The following is a 26,849-nucleotide window of genomic DNA, read 5'->3' as shown; positions in this document are numbered from 1 at the left end:
AGTATCCACACAACAGAGTAAAAGCTCAGGAAAATAAGGATATAGAAAAGTTAAAAAAAATTCAATTGTGAATATAAATAAGCACAGATATCTCTCATGTAATGAGACAAGGCAGATATTTCTGAGTTGTCTTATGACTGAATATGAAAACAAAAGTTCTCTCTGTCATTGTCTGTCTGTCTGTCTTTGTCTCAATCTCTGTCTCTCTGTCTCTGTCTCTGTCTCAGTCTCTGTCTCTCTCTCTCTGTCTCTCTGTCTCTCTCTGTCTCTCTCTCTCTCTCTCTCTCTCTCTGTGTGTGTGTGCATGTGTATGTGCATACATATGTGTTCATGTACATATGTTTCTCTAAAATACCTGAAATATAGCATTCAAATAATGTATTACATTTAGATACTTTCATGTGAAATCTTTACTTACACTTCTAAACAGATTGCTAAAACAAGGCACTAAAGCAAAACACATATTTGAAGGTTCTAAGAAGTTCTTAGATATACATATCCAGATAAGAGCATGAGCAGATATAGACTTTTGAAATACTGTGGACAATGCAAATACAGAGAAATGGGTAAAAAGCAGATAAAAGGCCAAGCAAAAAATGTTATCTATTTTAACTAACTAGTTTCTTGTAGAAAAAGATTTTTGAAATATGATCATTATGGCTTATAATGGAAATGCAATAAAACCAAATATTCACAAAACACCAAGGCAAAGTTTAGAGAACAAGCACAGATCCCCAGAGAATATCATGCGAAGGTGAATTAGTGGTGAGATACACTTAGCCACATATGAAAGAAGGCAAGAACAATAAATATTGGAGGAAGGAACAGCTGTGATAAATCCAAACATTAAAACAAAGGACCAAAATACCAGAACTAAGCAGAACTAAGAAGGTTAGAAATAGATCATGTTAGCAAATGACCCCAAACCTTGTGGATATGATGCAATTAACTCTTTCATTGAGCTGCACAAGTAGCCTGGAAATACAATAGTTATCAATGTGGACACAGACAGATCCTTAAAATAACATTTTCACAAGGAGTTAGTTAATTTTTATACTGAATGCATTTGGTACAGTAAACTCTATGAAACAATTAACTCTTAAAACAATGGAATTAGATAATGTTTTTAAAACTACTTTCATTATGATGGTTGGCTTGAATTTTCGTTTGTATGCAGCTGTAGTTTTCTTTTCTAAAGTTCTTTTCACCATGTCAGTAACTTATTTTGCAACTTTCTCAGGGCCATCGTGATGTCTTTGTTCCTCAGAGTATATATGATGGGATTCAAAGCTGGAATCAAAATGGTGTAGAACAAAGACAGTAGCTTCCCCATTCCTTCTGACTTCCTGGGTTTGGGTTGTAAGTAAGTGATGCTAGCTGTTCCATAGAACAGGACTACAACTATCAGGTGAGACGAGCAGGTGGAAAAGGCCTTGGCCATCCCTTTGGCTGAGGACAGTTTCATAATGTTGCAGATAATCTTGACATAGGAGACAATGATCACCAGAAATGGAATCATGACAAACACTACTGCAACAACGTAGACTGCTACCGTGTTCACAAAAGTGTCGCCGCAGGCAAGCTTGAGCAGTGGGGGTATATCACAGAAGAAGTGGTCAATTTTGTTAGAAGCACAAAAGTGCAAAGAGAATATCTGGTAGGTCTGCCCAATTTCTACTGGAATCCCACTGATCCAGGAGGCAGCTACTAGCTGCAAACACACCTTGTCCTTCATGAGTAGATAGTATTGTAGAGGTTTGCAGATGGCCACATAGCGGTCATAGGCCATTGCTGCCAGTAAGAGGCACTCTGTGCCTCCCAACATAAGGACAAAATACATTTGTGTTGCACAAGCAAACACAGAAATGTTTCCTTTTAGGGTGTATAGATCCAAAAGGATTCTTGGGATAGTAGCTGTTACATAACAGATTTCCAAGAAGGAAAAGTTGCTAAGAAAAAAATACATAGGGGTCTGGAGAGCAGGGTCAGTTTTTACTAACAGAATTATTATGCTGTTGCACATCAGAATAGTCATATACATGAACAAAAATATCATAAACAATACCCATTGCAGATGAGGAAAACCAGAAAACCCAAGAAGAATAAATTCCATCAGTGTAGAGGCATTCAATATTTCTGTTTTAAATTGATCTTCATCAGCCCACATGCTAAATTTGAAGTAATCAATGCAATTGTAATTTGAAACACATTCAAGTTTAAAATAACTGAACCATATAGAGATATTCCATGTCAGACATTAATTCCCCATTCACTGTACTCTGATTCCTCTTATGGTTGATATTTCAAAAATTAATGACTATATTGTTGTAATCAATTCAATACATAAGTATAATATATCTCATTGGCATATATATTATGATGTATATTATGGACAAACATTATTTTGCCACTGAGATATAATTGTATTACATTATTTTTAACTATTTTGTCTGAGTTTATAATATTTTTCTCTCTATTCCATCCTTTTTCCTACAAAGATTTTTTCCATGAAAGAATTTGCTCATTTAAAATGAGGTTGTAACTCTTCCTTTTAATAATTTTATGAATCAATGTTCTTAGAATATTATTTTCTGAGAAAAGACAGTAAATCACGACCCTAATTTTCATCCTTCTCCTCTCAAATATGCCAGGCATGAAAAAATTAGCCTCTGCACTCTGTTCAGCAAACTTATCCATTAGCAGCTCTTATCCAGTTGGTGAAAATCATTAATTCAGGCAGGGCATGAAGCAGGGCAGAGTTATAGAACTTTCCTGTTCAAAGATACTTAAGGTCAATTGACATTGTAAAAAAAACCAAACATGATATTTGTTACATAATTAACTTTATGTTAATTAATAGAAGCTGCTACTTTGAGTATATTTTTGTATTGCCCTTCTCCATGTGAATTTGTTATCTATGATTTTTCTCTAAAATTCTGAGAATGTAATGTATATTTTCCTTTCTTCTAAAGTCTATTTCACCTACATATAATTGAGTTGGTTAATTTTTACTTTGAACTAATATACCATTAAATAAGTTTCAAAAAATATGTTTGTATTTCCTTGCATTTATTAGTACTAGTTTTAAGACAATGTCAAATATATTAATATCATTCTTAGTATTACTAATATTTTTTGAAATAATTGCTTCACTTCACAATTAAGAAACTGAATAAATATAGTAGCCATACTAAGTAACTAACTTATGTTAGTACGATGTTCTCATAATTTCATGTTTTTTGCTTTATTGACTTTGATTTTCCAGTTAAGAAATATCATAATTAATAAACTATAGAAACACAATTAAATATTACCTTTATAGAACTTCATCAAATACTTATGAAATAAAAGTACCTGTTAGCCTGTGATTTTTCAAACCCTCCTCAGGATCTCACTCACCCAGCCGAAGCGATACCTGGCTTTGGACACCCAGCACTCTTAAAGTATAAATATACTACCACTAGGGACCAACTTATCTCATGTGTGAATTTAATTTCTGGTAGACACTCAAATGATATTGTTTTGGCTCTATTTCGGAGCCATGCTTTCTGACTGGACTCATCTCTGTCATCATCTGTTGCTGGAGTAGAGAACTCTCCTTTCTTAGAGAGTTCTTCTCAAAGGGAAATACTAATTAATTGCTTAGTTTTACTTAATTGAAATAGGTGAATTATCTCCATCTGTTGCAGTTGAGGATCTTACATTGCTTCCTGTACATGGCTTTGCTTCCTGTTACATTTCTCCTGACTCATAAAGTCGGGCTAACTTGTCCAAAAAAGACAATGAGCCTTGTTTTCTGCCACCCCACCTGCACTGAGCTCTCTGTCTTTCATATTTAGAGTAGTATAAGCCCTTTTCAGAAGTGAAATTTGTACTCCTAAATTAACTTTTAAGAAAATATAAGTATAACCATCACCATGACTTTTAACAGTTTAACAGTTTAGACATTTCTCAGTGTTTATGAATCACAGCTTAAACATGACATAATCACTCTGCTATTGACTCATGAGTGGGGTTATATTTGTTCATCCTGCTTGCACAGTCTGTTTGAGATCCTTTTTCTTAAATCTCATTTTCTCTGTGTTCTGAATCCTGCTTATTTTTACAATAAAATGACTATCATGAATTGTACCTCTGTATACATTCCTTCAATGGTATGCGTTCTGGTCTGTCCTGTAATCTCTTACTAAAAAGCTAATTAAATATTTTGTATTAATTTAAATATCACAATAACCAGAAAATATCTGAGAAACTAAGAGATATTGTCTTACCTAGCCAATGAATGTCAAAAGAATAAAGTATCTTACACATACAATGTAGTACAGTTGTGTGGTCAGTAAATAGGAATTCTGCTTCTACCGTTCCATAAATAACCATCATAGTCACATAGACAACTGGATTTCATAAAAAGAGTTATAAATAAAGATTTCATAAGAAAATCATCCACTGTGCTTGGGTGCATGGGTACTTATATAAGTGTGTGTGTCTGTGTATCTGTGTGTGTATGTCTCTCTCTCTCTCTCTCCCTCTCTCACTCACTCTGTGTGTTTGTGTGTCTGTGTGTGTGGGCAAGAGGCACATGGGTACAACTTCAAGGAATCAGTTCTCTCCTTCCTCTTCTTGAAAAAAGATCTCTCCTTTTCCTCTCGAGCTGCAGTGATTACTTTAGGCTACTTCATCCTTGCGATTCCAACTCCTGTTTCTGCCCCAACCTCAATGTATAAATGATATGAATACAAATGCACACAACCACTGATTCAGGCTATTTTAAAAGCCTGTGGGTCAAAGTCGTCATTATGCTTTCAAAGCAAGCATTTACAATGTTAAACTATACTCAAGCCCTTCAAGTTTTCTTTTGAGCCTTAACCAATAACATATATGTCATTTTACTAATTGTGTGGGCCAAACATAAAGGGGTCAATTGTGATTTGTGCAACTTGTCTGTAACTTTAAAAAATATTATTAGTAGGTCTAGCTGTATCATATCATTGACTATGATAGAGATGTGTACTGCTGCTTTAAGACAGTTATGTACCTTGGGTTAGAACCTAGGTTCACTACGTATATGTAGCCAACAGACAGCTGAGGTTTCATTATGGTCCACTATTAAGGGTAGCAGGGCCTATCTCTGACTTACACTCTATTGCCTAGTTTTCCGTCACTTCCCCCTGAGGTAACTGCCTTGGTAGGCCACAGAGGAAGGTGATGAACTCAACCCTGATGTTGCGATGATCTGGGGTTGGAAGGTTATGGGCTCCCCTTTTCTGAGGACAAGGGGATAGAGGGTGAGACTGGGAGGAGAGGAAAAAGGAGGCTATGATCAGGAACTTCTAGAGATAATAAAAACATTCAACAGAATGCCTGGATACAAAATTGACTAAAAATAATCAGCAGCCTTCCTCTATATAAAAGATCCATGGGCTGAGAGAGAAATTAGGAAAACAACACCGTTTACAATTGTCACAGATAATATGAATGTCTCAGTGTAACTCGTATCAAACTAATGAAAAAACTATATGACAACATCAAGTCTCTGAAGAAAGGTAATGAAGAAGATATCAGAATATAGAAAGATCTCCCATTCTCATAGATCTGTAGAAGTAAAAGATTTAATGAAATTTCCATCTTTTTCAAACACAATTTTTTACAGACCTAGAAAGAGCAAGTCTCACTTTCATGTGGAAAAATGAAAAACCCAGGATAGCAAAACAATCCTGTATAATAAAAGAGCTTCTGGAGATATCACCATCCCTGCTTTCAAGTTGTAGTACAGAGCAATAGTATTAAAAACTGCATCTTATTGGCACAAATTTGGGCATGTTGATCAATGAGATTGAATTGAAGACCCAGAAATAAAGCCACACACATAGAGAGACTTGATACATGACAAAGAAATAAAAGCCAAACAGTGGACAAAAGAAATCATCTTTACAAATGGTCTTAGTCTAACTGGATGTCTCCACATAGAAGAATGTAAATAGACCCTTATTTATCATCCTGCACAGAACTCAACTCCATGTGGATTAAAGAGCTGAACATAAAAATTGGATACACTAAATGTAATATAAGAAAAACTGGGGAATATCTTTGAACTCATTGGTACAGAAGATGACTTACTGATCATGACACCAATAGCTCAGCCACTAAGATCAATAATTAGTCAATGGGAGCTCATGAAACTGAAAATCTTTTGCAAGGCAAAACACACTGTCAAAAGGACAAAATGGCAGCCCAAAGGTTGGGAAAAGATCTTTACCAACCCTATATTTGACAGAGGGCTAACATCCAAAACACATAAGAACTCATGAAATTAAGAAACACAAATGAAATAGCCCACTTAAAATGGGTTCAGGGTAAAACCAAGAATTATCAACTGTGGAATCTCTAATGGCAGAGAAGAACTTAAAGAAATGTTCAGCATTCTCATTCATCAGGGAAAAACAATCAAAACAACTCTGAGACTCCATCTTACGCCTAACAGAATGGCTAATATCCAAAATTCAAGTGACATCACATGCTGGCAAGGATTCAGATCAAGAGGTACACTGCCCCATTGCTGGTGTAAGCACAAACTTCTACAACCACTTTGGAAATCAATCTGACACTTTCTCAGAAAATTGGGAATAATTCTACTTGAAGACCCAGCTGTACTACTCCTCCTGGTCATATACTCAAAATTTTTTCCACCATACCACAAGGATATTTGTTCAACAATATTCATAGCAGCTTTATTCACAATAGGGAGAAACTAGGAACAATCTAGAGGTTCCTCAAGTGAAGAACGGATAAATAAAATGAAGTATATTTACACAGTGGAACACTACTCAAGTATTAAAACCAAGAGAATCTTGAAATTTGCAAGCAAATAGAACTAGAAAAGATCATCCTGAGTGAGGTAACCCAGACACAGTAAGACACTCATTGTATGCACTCAATTATAAGTGGATATTAGCTATAAAGTACAGGATAACCATGCTGTAATCCTCAGTTGCAAAGAAGCCAAAGAATACCCAAAGTAAGAAGGTTGAATCTTACTTAGAACAGGAAATAATTTATACATCTGATGTCGATGGAGGGAGGGAACTTGATGGGGCAGAGGTTGGGGAGAGTAACAAGCATGTGGATCAGATGTGGGGAGACATGAGTGAGGTCCAGGAGAAAGGATGGAAATTGTGGGGGGCTGGCATTTCTGTGACAGGGAGGCTCTAGGTAGTCTATGGTAGTGACCCTAGCTGAGACTACTATCACTGAGGATTAAGGAGCTTGAAGTATACACCTCCCATAGCCAGGTGGCACTCCAAAGGACAGAGGGGACCCCAATTCACACATAAATCCTTCAACTCAAAGCATGGCTTGCATACAAAAGTGTAAGGGTAAAGATGGAGCAAAGATTGAGGGAATGGCAAACCAATAGCTGAGCCATCTTAAGAGAATTTGGCAGTAAAAACACACCAAAATCTTAAAATAGGGCAATAAAATGATATCTTGACAGCATCTAAAGAACTGTCCAGACTCACATGTTAACCTTAAAGTACAAAATTATATATTATTTGGAAGTATTTCCATTGAGATAAAAATTTTCTGAGCCTTACTTATAGTCATAAGGAAAGGGTTTTTATGATACAAGCGTATCTTGCAATAGGGAGATAAAGAATACCGTAAAATCATACTAGACAACAAACCTCACACAAGAGATTTATTGGGGAGAAACACAGAATTTCTGTTGCCTCTGAGCAGGAACAGGGAAAGTAAAAGGTTCGGAAGAGGAGTGGGCTTTTCTAGGGTTTTGAAACACAAGCAGTGAGCTAGCGGAATATGTTCAGTGAGCTAATGGAAAAGTGTATTGTAGTGAGAAGTATCTCTTGGCTGTTGACACTAAGTCATAGGAGCAGGGATTTCCAAATTTCAGCTGTGGAACAGTCCAGAGTGGGCTGTTTTCCATTGACCTGTTACCCTACAATTTACAGAAATATTTTCCTGAATTTAGTCAGAGACAGAGATTGCAGCAAATATAGTTGAAAAGTTACACATTTATCTCCAAATGACAGAACTTGTGAGCCTCTACTGATGTTAATTTTGCAAGTATCTAGAATTCAACTCTTACAGTATTAAAAAAGTTCCACTTACATATCATAGAAAGTCCTGGCAAGCCAAGGACATAAGGAAAGATCACAGTTTCGAAGGACAAGTCCATGAGAATATAAAATGAAACCTAAGCTACGTGGGGGACCTTTAGGATGACAGGGAAACCAGGCTTCTTGGAATTTGGTAAGACTATTCTCAGGGAAGATCAGGAGCCAGAAGTGCAATGAAGTTATATACTACAAAGTAAAAGGACACAAGGCTTTTCAAGAACTTCAGATTTCGTTCGACACACCTCCTGTTCTACATAGAGCTCCACTATTTAATGTTTGCCTCACTGTGTTCTGGCCTGGTGTTGGGTCTTTTCTCCCTTTCTCCATCTCCAATATTATATTTGGATAATGTTTTATGCCTCGTTTGTTGCATATTATCATTGTGTGACAGATACTTAATTGCTCATGACCCAGACTTTTGTGTAGCAATTTCTTTCCAGAGTAAAACACTGCATCCTGCATATAACTTCCACAAGCCGTAAAGTACACAACTCAAAATTGCTTTTAAAAGTACCTGAAATGGACCAAATTCACTAAGCCTGACTTTCACACGAACTCTGGTGCCCCTTTTCTGACCACATCCGCTGGATGGGGAGGCCTGGTGGCAACTCAGAAGAAGGATAGCAGGTTACCAAGAAGAGACTTGATACCCTATGAGCATATACAGGGGGAGGAGGTCCCCCTCAGTCACAGTCATAGGGAGGCGAGTAGGGGGAAAATGGGAGGGAGGAAGGAATGGGAGGATACAAGGGATGGGATAACAATTGAGATGTAATATGAATAAATTAATAAAATATATTTAAAAAAAAAGACTAGAGTCTGGCAAAAGCAGAAGCTGACCACCCTGCTGCAAGAGGCTTAGAACAGCCGAGAACTTGAAAGGATTATTCAGCTCTTCGCAAGCGCGGCAGTGTGCTACAGGTTCCCAGTTTGTGAACTGTCACCCATTCTGTTGTGGACTTGGAAATACATCTGTGTTTAGTCATTTCTGCACCTGTAAATAATTCCTCACCCATTCTCCTCTAAATAGACCCAATAATATTTACTGGTTTAGTGAGTTAGACTTTCATCATGTGCATATTTTGGTCTATTGCGGATTCTCTATCTGAAATGAATAGAAGTTCTGTTTTTGCTCCCCAAGAAAAGACATGTCATAAAATATGCCTAAGAATTTATCCTGGGTCACAGAATGTACTTTGACAATGCAATTTTTAAATTTTTTGAACTGTTAAAAGTTTAACAATTTCCTTAAGTGCTTCTCAGTCATTAGAGATTTATCTGTTGAGAATTCTGTTTTTTTCTGTACCCCATTTTTAATTTGATTATTTGGGTGGTTGGTGTCTAATTTATTGAGATTTTTTAAGGAAATAATTTTTTAAAACAATCTATTCAGATTACACCCCGATTACTATCCCTTTGCTTGTATCTTCCTGTTCTCTCTTCCCTCCCTCCCTCTTTCACCCTAGTCCCCTCCCCTAGACCTGTGACAAACGGGGACTCCACAATCACATAATCACAACCTATCAGGTCTCATTCTGATAGCCTGCTTCTCCTTCCTCTGTGTGCCACCAAGCATCTTCAACAAGGAGAAGTGGTCAAATAGGGGGCACCAGAGTTCATGTCAGAATCAGTCCCTGCTCTCCACACAACTGTGCAGAATACACTGTTCATTGGCTAGATCTGAATAGGGGGTCTAGGGTACTGCAAGCATTGTCTTTGGTTTGTGCAGCAGTTTGTGTAGGCCCCCCTGGGTTCAGTTCCATCATCCTTGATGGTCTTCTTGAAGAGTTCCAGGACACTCTGTGTCCTTTTCAATAGGAAGACTCAGCATCTGTCCCAATCACTCGCCAAGTGAAGACTCTCAGAGGGTATCTCTGTTGGGCTAGCGTCCAATTATAAGTGAGTATATACCATGTGTATCTTTCTGGGTCTGGTTTAACTCACTCAGGATGATCATTTCTAGTTCCGTTCAGTTGCCTGCAAATTTTAAGATTCCCTTGTTTTCATTAGCTAAGTAGTATCCCATAGTGTAAATGTACCACGGTTTTTTTTATCCACTCCTCGATTGAGTGACATCTAGGTTGTTTCCAGATTAGTTGAGCAGATGTCCTTGTTGTAGGTGAAACATCATTTGGATATATTCCAAGGAGTGGAATAGCTGGGTCTTCAGGTAGCTCTATTCCCAATTTTCTGAAAAAGTGCCAGATTTCCAAAGTGGTTGTACAAGTTTGCACTCTGACCAGTAATGAAGGAGTGTTCCCTTTTCTCTACATCCTTACCAGCATGTGCTGTCACTTGAGTTTTTGATCTTAGCCATTCTGATGGGTGTAAGATGGAATCTCAGAGTCATTTTAATTTGCATTTCTCTGATGACTAAGGATGTTGAGCATTTCTTTAAGTGTCTCTCAGCCATTCTCAGCCTTTTCATACTCCTCTGTTGAGAATTCTCTGTTAGCTCCCTCCCTGATCTCAAGCTGTAATGTGGAGCAACAGTATTAAAACAGTATGGAACTGGCATAAAAATAGGCTTGTTGATCAATGGAACCAAATCAAAGGCCCAGAAATAAATCCACACACTTATGGATACTTGATTTTTGACAAGAAGCCAAAATCTATGCAATGGAAAATGAATAGCATCTTCAACAAATGGTGCTTGTCTAACTGGAGGTCTGCATGCAGAAAAATGCAAATAGATCCATATTTATTACCATGCACAAAATTCAAGTACTAGTGGATTAAAGACCTCAACATAAAACCAGACACTAAATTCGTTAGAATAAAAAGTGGGGAAAGGCCTTGAATTCATTGCCACACTAGACAATTTCCTGAACAGAATACCAACAGAATACCAGGCTCTAAGGTCAACAATTAATAAATGAGACCTAATGAGACCGAGAAGCTTCTGTAAGGCAGAAGACACTGTCAACAGAACAACAGCCTAAAGACTAGGAAAAGATCTTCATCAACCATACATCTGACAAAGGGCTAATATATGAAATATATAGAGAACTCAAGAAATCAAGCACTACAAACCAATTAAGAAATGGGGTCAGAGCTCAACAGAGAATTCTCAACAAAGGTATATCGAATGGTTAAGTTCTTAAGTATAGGAAATATCATTCTGAGTGATGTACCACAGACCCAGAAAGACACACATGACAAGATCTAAGCTAAGAGCCTTCACCTAGTTACTGAAGAACCCACAGCCACTAATAGGAAATGGGGGAATGAAAGACTGAAGCATCCAAAGACAACACAAAAAAAATTATAGAAAAAAAATATACAAAAATGTTGGGTGCCAGCCCACAGGAAAAATTGAATCAGGGTTCACCTGAAAGAGGGAGTGGGGATTGAAAGTAGGATACAGAGACGCGAGAAATGACGAATCAAGTCAGGACATTTCTGACTGAGATTCACTTTATTGCCGACTAGCAGGAACATATATAGGGCAAGGTCAATAGGATCTATTCTTATCCCACTTACCCTAGCCCCCGGGCAAGAATGCAATAGCCTAAATCGCTCCCTGTAGAACTTCCTAGTTCTCTGAGTAGTTCCTTGTAAGAACTTCCTAGATCCTCTGGGTGGTTCCAAATTGAGACTTCTCTACTTCTTTCAAAGGTAAATAGTCCAAGGATAGCCTAGAACAGAAGACCTTGTGGTGAGGTAAAGGTCAGCAACTCGAAGGTCACAGCATACAGCCTAAGCATAGGATTTCTGACATGGCAGGATTTGGCACGGGTCCCCATATATTTTGCCCGGGTCCCCACATATGCCCCTTCTAAAAATAGAATTATGGAGAGCCTGTCTTAGGACAGTGAGTAGGCAGTTATGGTTGCCCGTCATTGGCATATGAATTCCATCATTCATAGCCTGTCTTAGGATCGATAAGGCTCAGACTCACTGTTGCCCATCTCTGGCTTTCTTCCCTATCAACACATGAAGAAGGGCAGTGTCTTTGACCTCTATGCCATGAGCTTGTGCTAGTATCAGCTGTGATTGCTGAGACATGAGCTGTGTTAGAAAAGACGGAAGGCACAGGCTATAATCCTGAGCCCTGACATCCCGCCAAGGCTAATCCATGCCGTAGATTTCTGTTAATTCTAAGGAGACTATACTGAATGAATCCAGCTGCATTCTACTCACAGGGAGTCTAGGGAAGTCTAGCATGACGTTGTAACTTGCTCAGTCATCTCTAACTGCTTAGTTAAGGCATAAACAATATTAGTAAAGCAATGGCAAAAACAATAGTAGATATGAGAATAATAACAGAATTATAACAGAGATTTTAACATCCAAGAGCACACCATAAATCCCTTTTCAGATCTCCGTAGTCCTGCAAATGAGACTGACCCTAACAATTATGGTGGAAAAGTACTTATAAAGCTTAAAATCTGGGTTTCCAGAAGGAAAATATTCCAGAGAAGTCCCTGCAAAGCACCGACCCCAAAGTTTAGTCAGGTCCATAAAGAGGATTGCCTCATAGGTACCAGAATACTTGAGTCCTCCTTTCCTACTCAAACACAGGGAAATCAGGTAGTGAGTGTTATCCCAAGAAGCAGGTTGGAGAAGAGAAGGATAAGGAGGAATCAGTGTCCAGTGAAGCTTCACCTCCGACCTCAGAACCATCAGCAAACTCATCCATGTCAGCATCCACTTGACGCACAAGCCTCTCAGGTAGCCAGTGTGTTCCTGTGAAAAAACACAAACAGAGCCTCGACCCCGTATAAATACAGGGTCAGGTCTATTCCATTGTCCAATTAAGGGATCCTTCCATTTCACTCTAGAGAAGGATGATTGAGTACTTTTGGGCCAGAATTGATCTGCTGCAGAATTTCCTTTGGCATCAAGCAGTAAAAAATTAAAAATAGCCGAATGTGGTGGCGCACGCCTTTAATCCCAGCACTCAGGAGGCAGAGGCAGACAGATCGCTGTGAGTTTGAGGCCAGCCTGGTCTACAAAGTGAGTCCAGGACATCCAAGGCTACACAGAGATTAACTCCCAGATGTGGTACAGAAAGCAACTGAGGACATGTGGAGCATGCCTTCACAATGGCTTGAGCTTGCTCTTTAGTAATCCTATATTGAAGTCTTAGACTCCGGCTATTAATATGATGTAAATCATGAGCCTTTGAGCCTTTTCTACATTTGTAAGGCATACCACATTTTTGGTAGCTGCATCTGTTAAGGCATTACCTGCAGTTAAAAGTCCAGGTAGATCAGTGTGAGCTCTTAAATGTCCTTTTAAAAAAAAGGATGTCTTCTCTTTTGAATAGCTGTCTGGATTTGAGAAAATAATCCGCTAGCCTGTGATTGGTATTGGGTTTGTCCTGCAGTTTTTAGGCGAGGAACTGCCTCTGCCACATAGCCACTATCTGAATATAGATTAAATGAACAGAAAGCATAGCATTGGAAAACAGTAGCCACTGCCTGTAGTTCAGCGATTTGAGCAGACTTAGCAGTAGTAGAAATAACATATGCCTGTCCTTCTTCAGCTAACAAATTAACATTCCATTGTGGATTCCCTGCTTGAGCATTAAGCTCCGCAGTCTTTTTTACAGCATCCATGAATATTACTTTCCATAACAAATAATTTTCTCCATCTAAACACACTTTGCTTAATGTATCCCAGTCAGCAGGGGCAGGTTGGCATTCACTAATGCAACAACCAGTGCTATGGTAAATGGAGCAGTGAGTCCATACTGAGCACAAGCAGTCTTTAAGTCTTTGATTTGTTTCCATTCTAAAGGGACATATTGTTTGGTTTGACTGCCCTGAAAATCTAGCACTCCTGCAACTGGAGAAGTGAGCTCATTCCTCGTCTCTTGTCCTGTGTTTCCAACTCTTGGCATTCCAGTCTCTAATGGGGACATACTCTGAGGGCTATTTTTTAGACTGGAAGCCTTCTCTCTCTGTCCGCAATGACTTTTCTCAACATCATCATCAATCCTTGTTCTTTCTAACTCTCTCTCTGTTTTCATCTCTTAGCTAAGTTAACTTCTTCCTCTAGGGCTTGAACCAGTCCCTGAAGTTTTTCAATGGGATCTTGCTGCTCTGGGGGTGCTGTAGAGGGGTGGGGGGATGCCAGTCATGCTCTTTAGAGCAAGCAGCTTCCCTTTCTATATCTTCCTTATCACTATTCCTGGATTCTCTTTTATCTCCTTCCAAGACATCTTCAGCTTGTGATAATAAATCTCTCATCTTGTCCCTCTCATGTCTGGGATCAAGAACATACCTGATCAAAACCCAAAGGGAACAAACATGGCAGGTGTCTCTTCAGATCCATCAGTAACATAGTGACCCTGCAATCTTTTACCAACTGTATCCCAAGTGTTTAAGTTAACCACTTCTTCAAGAAACCATGGTCATACTTCACTGACAAAATCTATTCATCCATCCTTTATTTATCCTTATTCCTCACGTTTTAAGCTTCTTTTCCAATGTCTCTCTGAATAAATCTTTACTACTGCTCTGTCCCATAATTGTGTTGCTTACCTTGCCTTTTCTCTGCGAAGCTGATGGCTTCGGAGCAAAGATCCACTTGTGTTTCACGCTTCTTTCCTCGCAATGTCCCTCATCTAGCCCCTTGTTTTCAGTCCACTGCTCAGGCGCCAAATGTCGGGTCCCAGCCCACAGGAAAAATTGAATCAGGGTTCACCTGAAAGAGGGAGTGGGGATTGAAAGTAGGATACAGAGACGCGAGAAATGACGAATCAAGTCAGGACATTTCTGATCAAGATTCACTTTATTGCCGACTAGCAGGAACATATATAGGGCAAGGTCAATAGGATCTATTCTTATCTCACTCACCCTAGCCCCTGGGCAAGATTGCAATAGCCTAAATCGCTCCCTGTAGAACTTCCTAGTTCTCTGAGTAGTTCCTTGTAAGAACTTCCTAGATCCTCTGGGTGGTTCCAAGTTGAGACTTCTCTGCTTCTTTCAAAGATAAATAGTGCAAGGAAAGCCTAGAACACAAGACCTTGTGGTGAGGTAAAGGTCAGCAACTCGAAGGTCACCGCATAAGCATAGGATTTCTGACATGGCAGAATTTGTCACGGGTCCCTACACAAAAATATATATAGGCTCATAGAGAATGAACCTCCAAACAGAGAGTATTCATGGGACAAACCTAGGCCCTCTGCATATATGTAACAGTTGTGCAGCTCGGTCTTCACATAGGACCTCTTACAGCAGGAGCAGGGGCTGCTTCTGACTCCATTGCCTGTCTCTGGATCCTTTTTCCCTAGCTGGACTGGCCTGTCCAGCATCAATAGGAGAAGAAGTGCCTAGTCCTATGGCATCCTGATATGGCCTGTTGATATACACGTGAGGCCTCCCCTTACTTTATGAAGGGAGAGTGGGAAAAGACAGGTGAGAGGGTAAGACCTGGAAGAGAGGAGGGAGGGGAAGCTGTGATCAGGATGTAAAGTAAATAAATTAATTAATGAAGGAAAGATTTTTAAACAATAATTAGATGGATTTTGTTATGAAATGTCCATGAAGATTGGGAAAGAATGCTAAGTTTGGAAATGAAGTCCTTCCAAATGTTTTGTATAATGCATGGTTAGCTTTCATTAGGTGGTAATATTTTATAATATCTGAAATGTAAGCCTGTGTGTATGAAGTAGGCTGATGATAAGTTCCCAGTGGTTATGGCTTATGTAACCTGCCTCTAAGGATAAATGGTGTGTGTGTCCCATTATTTATGTAATCTAGATACAGAATGTCCATTTCACCAAAAATTTTCTTATGCTTCTTCCCTTCAAATTCCAAATACTGAAATCAAAATTGAATTTACTCTTCTATAGAAAAACAATGTATCCCGTCTTATGTTTTATAAAACTATTGATAATAAAATTATGATTTTTATCACTAAGTGATTTTCTTTAATCCATACATATATTATTGCTTGGAATACTGAATTAAAATTAGGTAGCCCATGTGTTTTGTTCATACTGTCAAGATATAAGAATATATTATCATAGATGTTTATTTTTCAAGTTAAGACTACATTATTGATGATAGTGATATATTTATTTCAAATTGGAGTGTTTTATTTGGTAAAATAAATTCTCAAATATGTAAAGAACTAGGAATATAACTATTTTAAGCATCTTTTAAAAATATAAATTATATTGTGGTATTAGAAAGCATAAACAAAATTCAAATGCTAATAGTATATACATCACAGACCCAATATACAATGTGGCAAATCATTTAAATAACTTTAGATAATATGTTATAAACTTGATTACATCATATTTTATACCAATGCTTATGGCGGCAACATCTCTTTCTATGTAATTTTACATTGTCTGGAAAAGCCTAGGGTAGGGATATTCCCTTACAGAAAGGTTTCCATTATTTGAAAAAATGTCATAATGTTAAAGATAACCTTGCATTGACAGTAGCAGTCTATATGGGAGATGAAGGAATATTTTTAAAATTTCTTCTCCTCACATGGTTTATATCCTGACCTCAGTTTCCCCTCTGTCCACCCTTCCCACTCCCTCCACTCCACTTCTTCTCTGCCTCAGGTCCACTCCTCTTCTGTTTCCCTTCAGAAAAGAACAGTTCTTCCAGGGATATTAACCAAATACTGCATAACAAGTTGCAATAAGACTACGCACAAACCCTCACATCCAGGTGGAGGAGGCAACCACTAGGAGTAAAGCGTCCCAAGAACAGGTAAAAGAGTAAAAGAAAAATAATTTAATGAACCCAAGAACAGAGGTTTTGTAAGGACATTTTGTCATAGCCAAAACACAATCATTTCTTGCTGATATTGGAGCCTCTATTTGCCAATATAAAGCAAGGAGAAACACATGTTTAAAAGCAGAATGTTGTTAAGGATTTTGCAGATAATTATAAAAAATAGAGTCCATTAAGAGGTAATCATATTATCAATTTTCATTTATCAATTAATCATTTTCAAAATGAAATTTTGTTTTAATTAAATGTACAAAATGTATAAAAATAATTTATCTGACTTTAATTTTCTCACAATGCTAACAACCTGGTAAATAGTTTTCTCAGTGCCCCTGTGACATCTTTGTTCCTCAAACTATATATCAAGGGATTGAACATTGGAGTCAAAATGGTGTAAAACAGAGAAAGTAGTTTGTCTATGCCCTCATGCTTATTAGACTTAGGTTTTAAATAGGTGATGCTAGCTGATCCATAGAATAAAAACACAACTATAAGGTGGGAAGAGCAGGTAGAAAAGGCTTTAGCCCTTCCTGTGTTTGATGGCAGTTTCAGGATGGTTGAGATGATTCTGCTGTAAGATGCAAGGATCAACATGAACGGAACAGTGACAATCAGCACAGCAAATATAAAGACCACAAGCTCATTCACAAAGATGTCTCCACATGCTAATTTGAGCAGTGGAGGTATGTCACAGAAGAAGTGATTGATCTGGTTAGAGTCACAAAAGGGCAGAGACAAAATCTGATATGTCTGTCCCACCTGAAAGGGAATTCCAATGACCCAGGAAGCCACCACTAGCTGGGTGCACACCTTGTGACTCATGACTACAGGATAGTGCAGAGGGTTGCAGATGGCCACATAACGGTCATAGGCCATGACAGCCAAGAGGAAGCATTCAGTGGCCCCCAGTATAAGAAATAGGCACATTTGTATAGCACAGGCAAAAAAGGGGATATTTCCTTTCAATGTGAAAAGATCCATAAGCATTCTAGGAAGAGTGGCAGAAACATAGCAGATTTCTAGCAAGGAAAAATTGCTGATGAAAAAATACATGGGGGTTTGCAGAGCGGGCTCAACCCTCGTGATGAGAATGATGATGCCATTCCCCAGCAGGATAATCATGTAGATGAACAGGAAGATACCAAAGAGAAACCAGTGCAATCTGGGAATATCAGAAAATCCCAAGAGAATAAATTCTGTAGGTAGGGTAAGATTTGTGTGTATGATTTTAAGCTTGTTTGGTCTTTGTGGGTTCACATGTCTGGACTGCATTTTCCTCTTCTCGATTCTGACTGGGATGTGTGCTTTAGTCTTTATGAGTTTTAAGCTTCTTTCTGTATCTTGCAGTTTGTTCATCTGGGTGATGTACTCTGAAATTGGAAGTAGTGAATTCTCATGAATAAAATAGAACCAGTTTTGCCAATAACGTCTTCCAAATAAAATGACCGTGTTAAATATATATTCTAATGTATCAACAAAGTTCCTAGAACTGTAAATTTTTTTTATTCATTTGACCTTAGCAGAAGGATAAATACACATGGATTTGGTCCTGATGTTCCACTGTTATGTCACTTCGGTAGCTTACCTGGCTTTTTCCCTTTTCATAGCTTGTTTTCCTTTATAGGCAGTTAGTTCTTGCCTTTAAAAAACATTGAAGCTTTCAAAATATTTATTATTATTCAAAATTATTTATCTTTGAATTTCAAAAATAACCTTGATGTTTTAAAGGCTTAATTCTTCTTATTTTAACTTACTTATCAACTTTCAATCTCACATGCAGTCTAAGATAAATGGTACTTACGGTTTTATTTCATCTGCCAATGACTGGATAAGAGTTTCTATTGTTGTTTCTGTGTTTGGGATTAATTCTTCTCTTTAAATATGTAAATCATTAAGGCTAGCATTCTTTCACAAAGCTTCCTTTCCCCTTTTTTGGTAATAAATATCTGCTGTTGTAAATCTATAACCTCAGTACCCATTTTAGTTAACAATTAAAATGTATTAAACAAAAATATTAATATTTATGTTTTCATCAGTTTATATCTACTTTCAGCAATCATAATATAATTTCAATGGATGGGATAAAAAGAGGTGTTGGAGAGTAAAAAATGACACATATTGTAACTACATTATAATTTCAACCAACCAATCAATAAATAAAAATAATCTCTCATATGATATATCTATGGCATAAAATCCAAAGGATGTGACATTCTATTTCACAAATACTTCCTCAGATATGTTCATTGTCACTTTATTCACAATACCCAGGAGACTGACAAGAAAGCTAAATATCTCTGCACTGATAAATGGATAAAGAAAACATGGCATGTGTACACTATGATTCAGCTGTAATGAAAAATGGAATCATGAAGTTTGCAAGTACATGAATAGAATTAGAAAATTGCATAAGACACCCAGATCCTGAAAGACAAACAACACATTAAAAATTATTATTTTAAATCTGAAATAAAAGTTCTTTCTGACTTCTCATATCCTCTTCTTTCTTCTCCTCCTTCTCCACCTCCTCCTCCTTCTTCCTCTCTCTCTCTCTCTCTCTCTCTCTCTCTCTCTCTCTCTCTCTCTCTCTCTCTCTCTCTGTTTGTGTGTCTCTGTGTGTGTGTGTGTGTGTGTGTGTGTGTGCGTGCGTGAGTATGACAGTTCTGGGGGGGTTTATGTAAATTCTACAGCCTGTATGTGAAGGTCATAGGATAACTTCTTGTACCTTGTGGAATCCAGGGATTGATCTCAAGTCGTCAAGCAGAGCAGCAGCTTACACTATTGCTGAGTCGCTTACCCAGACCCCACCCCTCAAAATTCTTTACATAAGCACCTACTTTTAGTTATTCTCGCCATAGATCTGTTGTTTTTAATGTGGAGTTGTGGTTTATAATTCAGTGAATGTCAAGCTTAAAGCCTGCTATTTTGTTTGTTTGTTTGTTTTTTATTTAAATAATTTATTCAGACTACACCTCGATTGCCATGCCATCACTTGTGTCTTCCCCTTTCCTCCCTCCTCCCTCTTCCACCCTATTTGTTTGTTTGTTTTTTCACATGATGATTACTACTAAATGTATAGGATTCAGTGTCTGTGCAGCCATGTTGTTTTTTAGGAGGAAGATTGTTATTGTGGCATTAATAGAGATGTGTTAAGTATTTATTAATTAAATTTCAGCATTTTATATAGTAAAAATAAGTTGCTATGCCCCCCTCTACTCATTGCACAGGAAGGAATAGAATAAAAAAGATTGCATATAACAAGGTGTTGTAGTGCAGTTCTATAATCCATGCCCTTAAAAGGTTGAAGAAAGAGTATTGGTGTGAATTTAAGGCAACCCTCTTTCTAAGGGTGAAAATTGCCAAATAAAATACACATTCTCCTAACTAAAGTTCTTGTTTGCTTAAACATCCCACTCTCCACAGTAGAGTGGAGAGTGGGATATGACTTTCTCACATACTCTGGTACCTCACCTTTGACCATGTCCCCTGGAGAGGGAGACCTGGTGGCACTCAGAGGAAGGAAGCAGGTTACCAAGAAGAGACTTGATACCCTAGGAACATATACAGGGGGAGGTAATCCCCCTTTTTAAATTTTAAAATCTGAGCAATTTTTCTTTCTGTAGTATTTTCAGATTTTTTTCTTTTCTAAAAATGTTTTTGTTCTTTTTATTGTTTATTTTATTGAGCTTCTACTTGTTAAATAAGGTATCCACTTAAGCAGATATAGGAAAAAAGAAAGCTTGGAAAATGAGGCCAATGATATAGTAATTGATATATGTTGTTTTCTCACCCAAGAAAGCAAAAAAAAAAAAAAAGTATGCATAGATTACAATGTGTCTTTTATGGTAGGAAAACACACAGAGATAAGTACAGACAAATAAATACAAAGTACATATTTGCTCATTGCTGTGAAGTCACCTTATTAATCATCCTATCTGGCTTCTGAAAAACTACTTGTCTGTATAGCCCATTGCCAAGCTGGTGCATAAAGCTTAGCAGTGTACACTATTGAACATCCCTAGAGCTGCTGTTTATGTGTTTGTGTCTTTTCAGCACTCCATATTATGTAAGATGATCCATTATATTACTGATACAGACAAGGCTCTGCTCTATTATGTTATCTGTTGTGTGAATTCAAATTAAAGAAATAATAGAACTTTTCATTAGTATTGGCTGCTTCATGTGAATCTACAGTATTAATTCAATGAATTATGAAAACATAAAATTCAATTTTTATATCAAAATATATTACTAACTCTTGAAGATTATATTAATATATTTGGTGTTGCATAAATAATAGGCATATGTTTTTTATTCTTTATTATTAGACTAATATATTATTTTTTTAACTTTTCCTTGCATATGAATTATCCACATGGAAAAATAAGACAACTTTTACCCTGATAAGCACAAGCAGATACCTACTGTCAACAAATTTTGCTATGATTTAATTAGAAGTCTTATACCCAATATTAGGCACAAATCATCAAATCAAATCAGCTACTCTTTACCAATGATGACACTTGTAACATGGATGAAACAATTCCTTAAGTTTTCCTTTCTACCACGAGAGTCTTTAATACAGGGACAATACTTCTATGAGTGCCATTACTTATAATAATAGTGCTTTATTTATTATCAACACAGCAAAATGTACTTTTGCTATAATCAAAAAAATAGCCTTTCATTATCACTTTTTATATTTTTATCATAATGACAGAGGAAAAAATATTAAGAATTAAATATTTAGGGCCTTATTTCATATATTATTTTATCATTTAAATTATATTATAAGAATAATCCAGGACTAATCAAACAATAAAACCTTAAGTTCTATACACTAAAATTAAAGATTTCAGATGTTTGATACAAATTATTGAATCATGATCGAAACATTCATACTGCTGAGAGAAATATGAACACATTACTAATTTACCTTTTTTTCAGTTCTGATTAAGTTGCTTTGTTCTCATTGCAGTTTTATTGTTTTGAGTATATGTAAATAAGTGGTTTATATCATATTTACATCAGAACCTGATTTGTTTCTAAGCAGCTAGCTCCATTTATAGAGAAAATACTTCTTTCCAGTGGGGATACCCACTCTCCCTTGTCACACCTTGTTATACTTAGGTGTTAGTTAGCAGTTATTTTGGTAACTTTGTTACAAATAATCTCTACATAAGAGACTACACATTTTTCTAACGTCTCCATAGAATGCTGCCCTGCCCCCAGACACATCCAAATAACTCACTAGCCCCAGAAGAATAAATATTAAAAGCTTATGATTATACACCCGAGAACATATTGTATATTTGTTTGATTTCTTAGCTGGGTCATTTAGTATGCTCTTATCCTCATGGTGAAATTTCATACTAACCATGGGAAAGAAGATGGACACATTTAACATACATACTGTGGACCCTGGCAGTGGGTGATGGATCACAAACAGATCCTCCTGAAACTACAATATACTGTTATGACCAACAGATGAGAGCTATAATTGTGAAAGAAGAAAAGCAAAGCATTCTGCTTCTCACCCTCATTTTTTAAAAAAACTTAATGTGACATTTACTCTGAACCAATTTCTACTCCGTTCTGAGTGCTTCCCAATTGTATTAATGTAAATGTCTTTATTGGTTAGGGCATTTTTCTTTTCTTTTCTTTTACATGTTTTTCATTTTAAAAACCTAATACAGTTCAGTTTTGTAATTTTAATACTAGCATAAACAAATATAATCTTTTAATTTTGAAACTAAATACTAAGTAAAGAGACATTATATGTTGCATTAGATTTGTCTCATGTGTGTTACATCCACACAGTGCATCAGATGGGAAACGTTAAGGAATCGTGAAGTTGCCCTGACCTAGCTCCTTGGAGAGGCATGCATCATAGGGCTTTCAGGTTGCACCCTGTAGCTTCTGGCACTATCTGCCTTTTCAGTTCCTGTGAAACCAAAGCATTCTGTCAGGCAGGAAAGCATTCAGGCCACTTTCTGTTTCTCTGCACTTTCACTTAGAAGCTTGGAAGCTCAACAGGACAATTAACTTTAGATATTTATACTCTGCATAGCTTTCATACAAAATTGTATGCTGGCAACTCTAAGTGTGTTGATACTGGCAGTTGTCAGTATATTCTGCTTCTGATAAGTGTATAAAAAACTCATAATAATGATTACCACAGCCTCAGTTTTTCTGTAACCCTTCCATTCCAGCCTGCTTTAATATCTTGCTGATCATATCAAACAATCTTGGCCTGGTAAAAGAACAAGTGCTTAAAAATAACAAGTTTTATTAAATGACAAATGTTTATTTGCACTTAATATACTATGAATGCTTTCTGGAATACTTACTAAGTGCATATATCTTATATTCTTTTTCCTCTTATTATTGGATTTTAACTGAAAACAAGTTTAATACTCCCATGTAGTAGCATTTAGAACTTGAAAAATACCCGTAACCTGAACCTAGGGGGCCATTATCAGTAACATTTCTCCTCGGATTCTATCAGTAAATACCGGAGATAGACCAGATATAGGCACTAGAAATAAAGAGCTAACTCACTGTGCATCTCTGTCATGAATATTTCTTCTAATGTGTACTAATTAGAATACTTGGTGATAAAAATTATAGGCAATTAAATAAGATTCCAATCCCACCTAAACAGAGGGGAAAATTAACAAAATTAATGATGAAAAATATATATTATAGTACATGACTGACATTCACAGGATTACTAGGAAATATTCTGCAAAGTTATGTTTAGTAAGTTGAAAGATACATATTTTTAAAGTATTCCAAAAATTTGGAACTACCAAAAAATCAATCCAGGAGGATATTTAAAATAGTCCAATAATGAGCAGAAAAGCAAGGTACTTGTCAAAACTCCTAACAGCAACCAAAAGCAGGGACTCAGCAGGTTCACTACGGATTTAACAAGACTTTTAACAAGCTAATACTAATATTGTTATTATCCAAACTATTCCATAAAATTAAATGTCACAGTCACTTCAAAATTTAGTCTAGAAAGTCAGTGTTACCATGGTACCAAATCATTGCTGTGCTTAGATAATCTAGTAAAAATTATAGATCAATATACTTGACAAACATAGATACAAACTACTCATAAGCTATTTTAAAATCTAATTAATCAATATATAATTTTTTCCTAATGGATTATATTAGAAAATCGAATAAAAAGTAAAGTGTAGGTTTTTACTAAGAAAGGTCTTTTTGTTGTTGTTGCTTTTGAGTTTTTGAGACAGGGCTTCTTTGTGCTCTGTGTAGTCCTGGACTAAGTTTGTGGAACTGGCTGGTTTGAACTCACAGAGATCCTCTTGTCTCTGCCTCTCCAAGTCGTGGGATTACAGGTGTGTGCTACAGCACCCAGAACTAAGAAAGGTCTTTAACATATTACAAGTCATATTTTTACAGCTGTAATATAGTGGTGGACTACATGAATTCTTGCTATATTATTGACATATTAGGTGCTATTATTATAATGTATTTATGTCTTTGAACTTTACCTAATCTTTAGGGTTTTTTTTTTTCTTTTTAAACTACAAGAGTCACATTTTATAAGAGGATCTAACTACTGCACATGTCTATAACATTCTCCTGAAGACTGTCCTATTATTTATGTTAAGTAGTCTATGTAAGAGGCATCAAAACCTATAATTTTTTAAACTCACTTTAGAATAATCAAAATGGCTTGGGAATGCTCCTGGAGATACTAGACTCAGAAATATCCAGGACTCATCAAAAGAGTTTAGAAAAATTAGAGGATTAAGTATTAATTACATATGTTATAGGGGGTTCCAAGTAGATAGTGTACTTAGTATATGTTGGTGTGGCATCCATGGAATGGCATCCCATTAATTCATTCACATCGCTAAAATAAAATGAAAGGAAATCACTAGGGCTTTAGACATGTTTCCACTGATGGGGAAAAATAATTTATACTTCACAGAACTCTGTTATACTAAAACCCACTTAGGGCATGCAAAATAGCTCTTAGCAAGATTATCTGAATGAGTCTTAACAGTAACTACATGGTAGACATTGTGAACCACTGCAGACACAGGAATAGCACCCATCACTGTGGCATTAACAGTCCATTGACTACAAAGAGCTTAACTTAGCCATAAGAACAACGTTAATGCCTTATCAATGCAAAACAATTGTCTTATGTAAATTTCAAGAAGTACATTTTTTTTTGTACTAGTTGTCATGTAATTATTGTCTGGGCAAGTCTTTTGGTTTTGTTTTCCCTAAAGAAATTACCCATGATTTTACCAGTCTTCCATATTCAGAATATTATAATGCTGTAGACATTTCTATAGAATGACTATTTGCAAGTTTGTGTCTTAAAAAGATCTTCTCCTTCTCGTGTGTTTATGTGAGCTGTGAGATCAGTTATGCTCTGGAAGTGTCCTCAAGAATACCTGCACATAGCTGTGTTATTCATAATAGCCAGAACATGGAAACAGTCTAAGTGTCCCTCCGTAGAAGATTGGATAAAGAAACTGTGGTACATTTACACTAGGGAATACTATTCAGCTATTAAAAACAAGGAATAACCCTGAGTTCACCCACAAGCAAAAAGAGTCAAATGGTATATACTCACTTATATTGAGACACTAGCCCAAGGGACTTGGTCCAATGAAAGTCTTCACATACCAGGAAAGAGGATCAGAGGGTAGGACATCCTATTGAGACTTTAGGTGAGATAAGCATCAGAGAATGGGGAAATAGGAGGATCCAGAGGTTCTTAGAAACCTTCAACAAGAACATTATGATGCGCAGATCTGGGTCCAGGGGTCCTGCTCAAACTATGGCATTAACCAAGGACAATATAGGCAATACACTTTGAACCCATACCCAGAACTAGCTGATGGACAGGATATTCTCCACCATTAAGTAGAGAGTGGGGTGTGACTTTTATGCGAACTCTGGTGCCCCATTTTTGACCATGTCTCTTTGATGGGGAAGCCTGGTGGCACTCAGAGGAAGGATAGCATGTTACCAAGAAGAGACTTAATACTCTATGAGCATATACAGGGAAAGGAGGTCCCCTACTGTCACAGACATAGGGGAGGGACAAAGCAGGAGGGAGGGAGGAATGGAAAGATACAATTGAGATGTAATATGAATAAATTAATAAAATATTTTAAAAAGGAATACTTGCACATAGCTGTGTTATCTGTGTAGGCCCTAGAGAATTCTGTTCTTAGATGAGGTGGCTGAAAACCCAACGTTCCTGAGCTCCTTTTGCTGTGTATGTGCCACATCTGGCCACCACCACTGTTTCACTTGTAGTTGTGCTGTTAATGGTAAAGGCAAGTGCCTTCAATGCTAAAGGCTCAGAAATCTTTCTTACACTGATTTCATGTCCTAGGAAAGTGTTTTCTACAACCTGCATAACCAGTACAGAGCAAAACAACAGCTACAGCATAGGAGAAGATCTTCACCAACCCTACATCTGTTAAAGTGTAGGAACCAGGCCCAACTGGGCTGCCTGCCTGTCTTATTTCATGTCCTCTTTCTAGCAGCTTCTGTGTCTGTGCTTATGTTGGTTAGCTAGTCATGTTTACTGCTCTGAGAATGCACCCCTCCCCTCCTCGAGACTTTGCCTCCAGTGTGCAATCACCTCTTGAGGGATTTCACCTGCGAGTGGCATTCCGGTTTTGCTGTCTATAAAAAGGTTTTTTGGACACTGAATAAAAGCTGCTGCTGCCACTGCTGCTGCTCTTTTAGCACGAAGGACACGCTGTTTTATTGTATGTGTATTTGTGTATTAAATCCACAGTCCTTCACCCTTGACTCAGTACCACGGTGGTGCAGGCACCACAAGTGGAGGTCTCACCGAGATCGGAGAAAGAAGGGAGGAAGCTGATGGATGGCCTGGGGAAGCTGGCCAGCCCCTGAGGGAGGTAGGAAAAGGCGTATTGGAAATGGGTGCCGCGGGTTCGTCCACGGTTCTAGTGGACTAGTGTTAGAGGATTAAGGCACT

The 26,849-nt window shown here is 37.3% G+C and overlaps 2 protein-coding genes and 1 long non-coding RNA gene across 3 annotated transcripts in view; 1 reads left to right on the top strand and 2 right to left on the bottom strand.

The window, feature by feature from the left end:
- Positions 1-1,204: 1,204 nt before the first annotated feature.
- Positions 1,205-2,122, bottom strand: LOC311607369 (olfactory receptor 10AG1-like; the record flags this gene model as incomplete). Its single annotated transcript, XM_084799021.1, has 1 exon — positions 1,205-2,122. The coding sequence occupies exon 1, from the start codon at positions 2,111-2,113 to the stop codon at positions 1,205-1,207; it is 909 nt and encodes a 302-aa protein (XP_084655147.1). The 5' UTR covers positions 2,114-2,122.
- A 9,626-nt stretch (positions 2,123-11,748) lies between these two features.
- The window catches only part of LOC311606881, a 178,964-nt gene continuing 163,863 nt past the window's right edge, over positions 11,749-26,849 (top strand). The window contains exon 1 of the long non-coding RNA XR_014782443.1: positions 11,749-11,819. This is a non-coding gene — a long non-coding RNA (uncharacterized lncRNA). The remainder of the gene's footprint in view (positions 11,820-26,849) is intronic.
- LOC311606782 (olfactory receptor 10AG1-like) lies at positions 17,132-18,112 on the bottom strand (the record flags this gene model as incomplete). Its single annotated transcript, XM_084798195.1, has 1 exon — positions 17,132-18,112. The coding sequence occupies one exon, from the start codon at positions 18,110-18,112 to the stop codon at positions 17,132-17,134; it is 981 nt and encodes a 326-aa protein (XP_084654321.1).

Source organism: Acomys minous, assembly GCF_964271855.1.
Source record: "Acomys minous genome assembly, chromosome: 10".
NCBI lineage: Eukaryota > Metazoa > Chordata > Mammalia > Rodentia > Muridae > Acomys > Acomys minous.
This window is presented reverse-complemented; position numbering and strand designations above follow the sequence as displayed.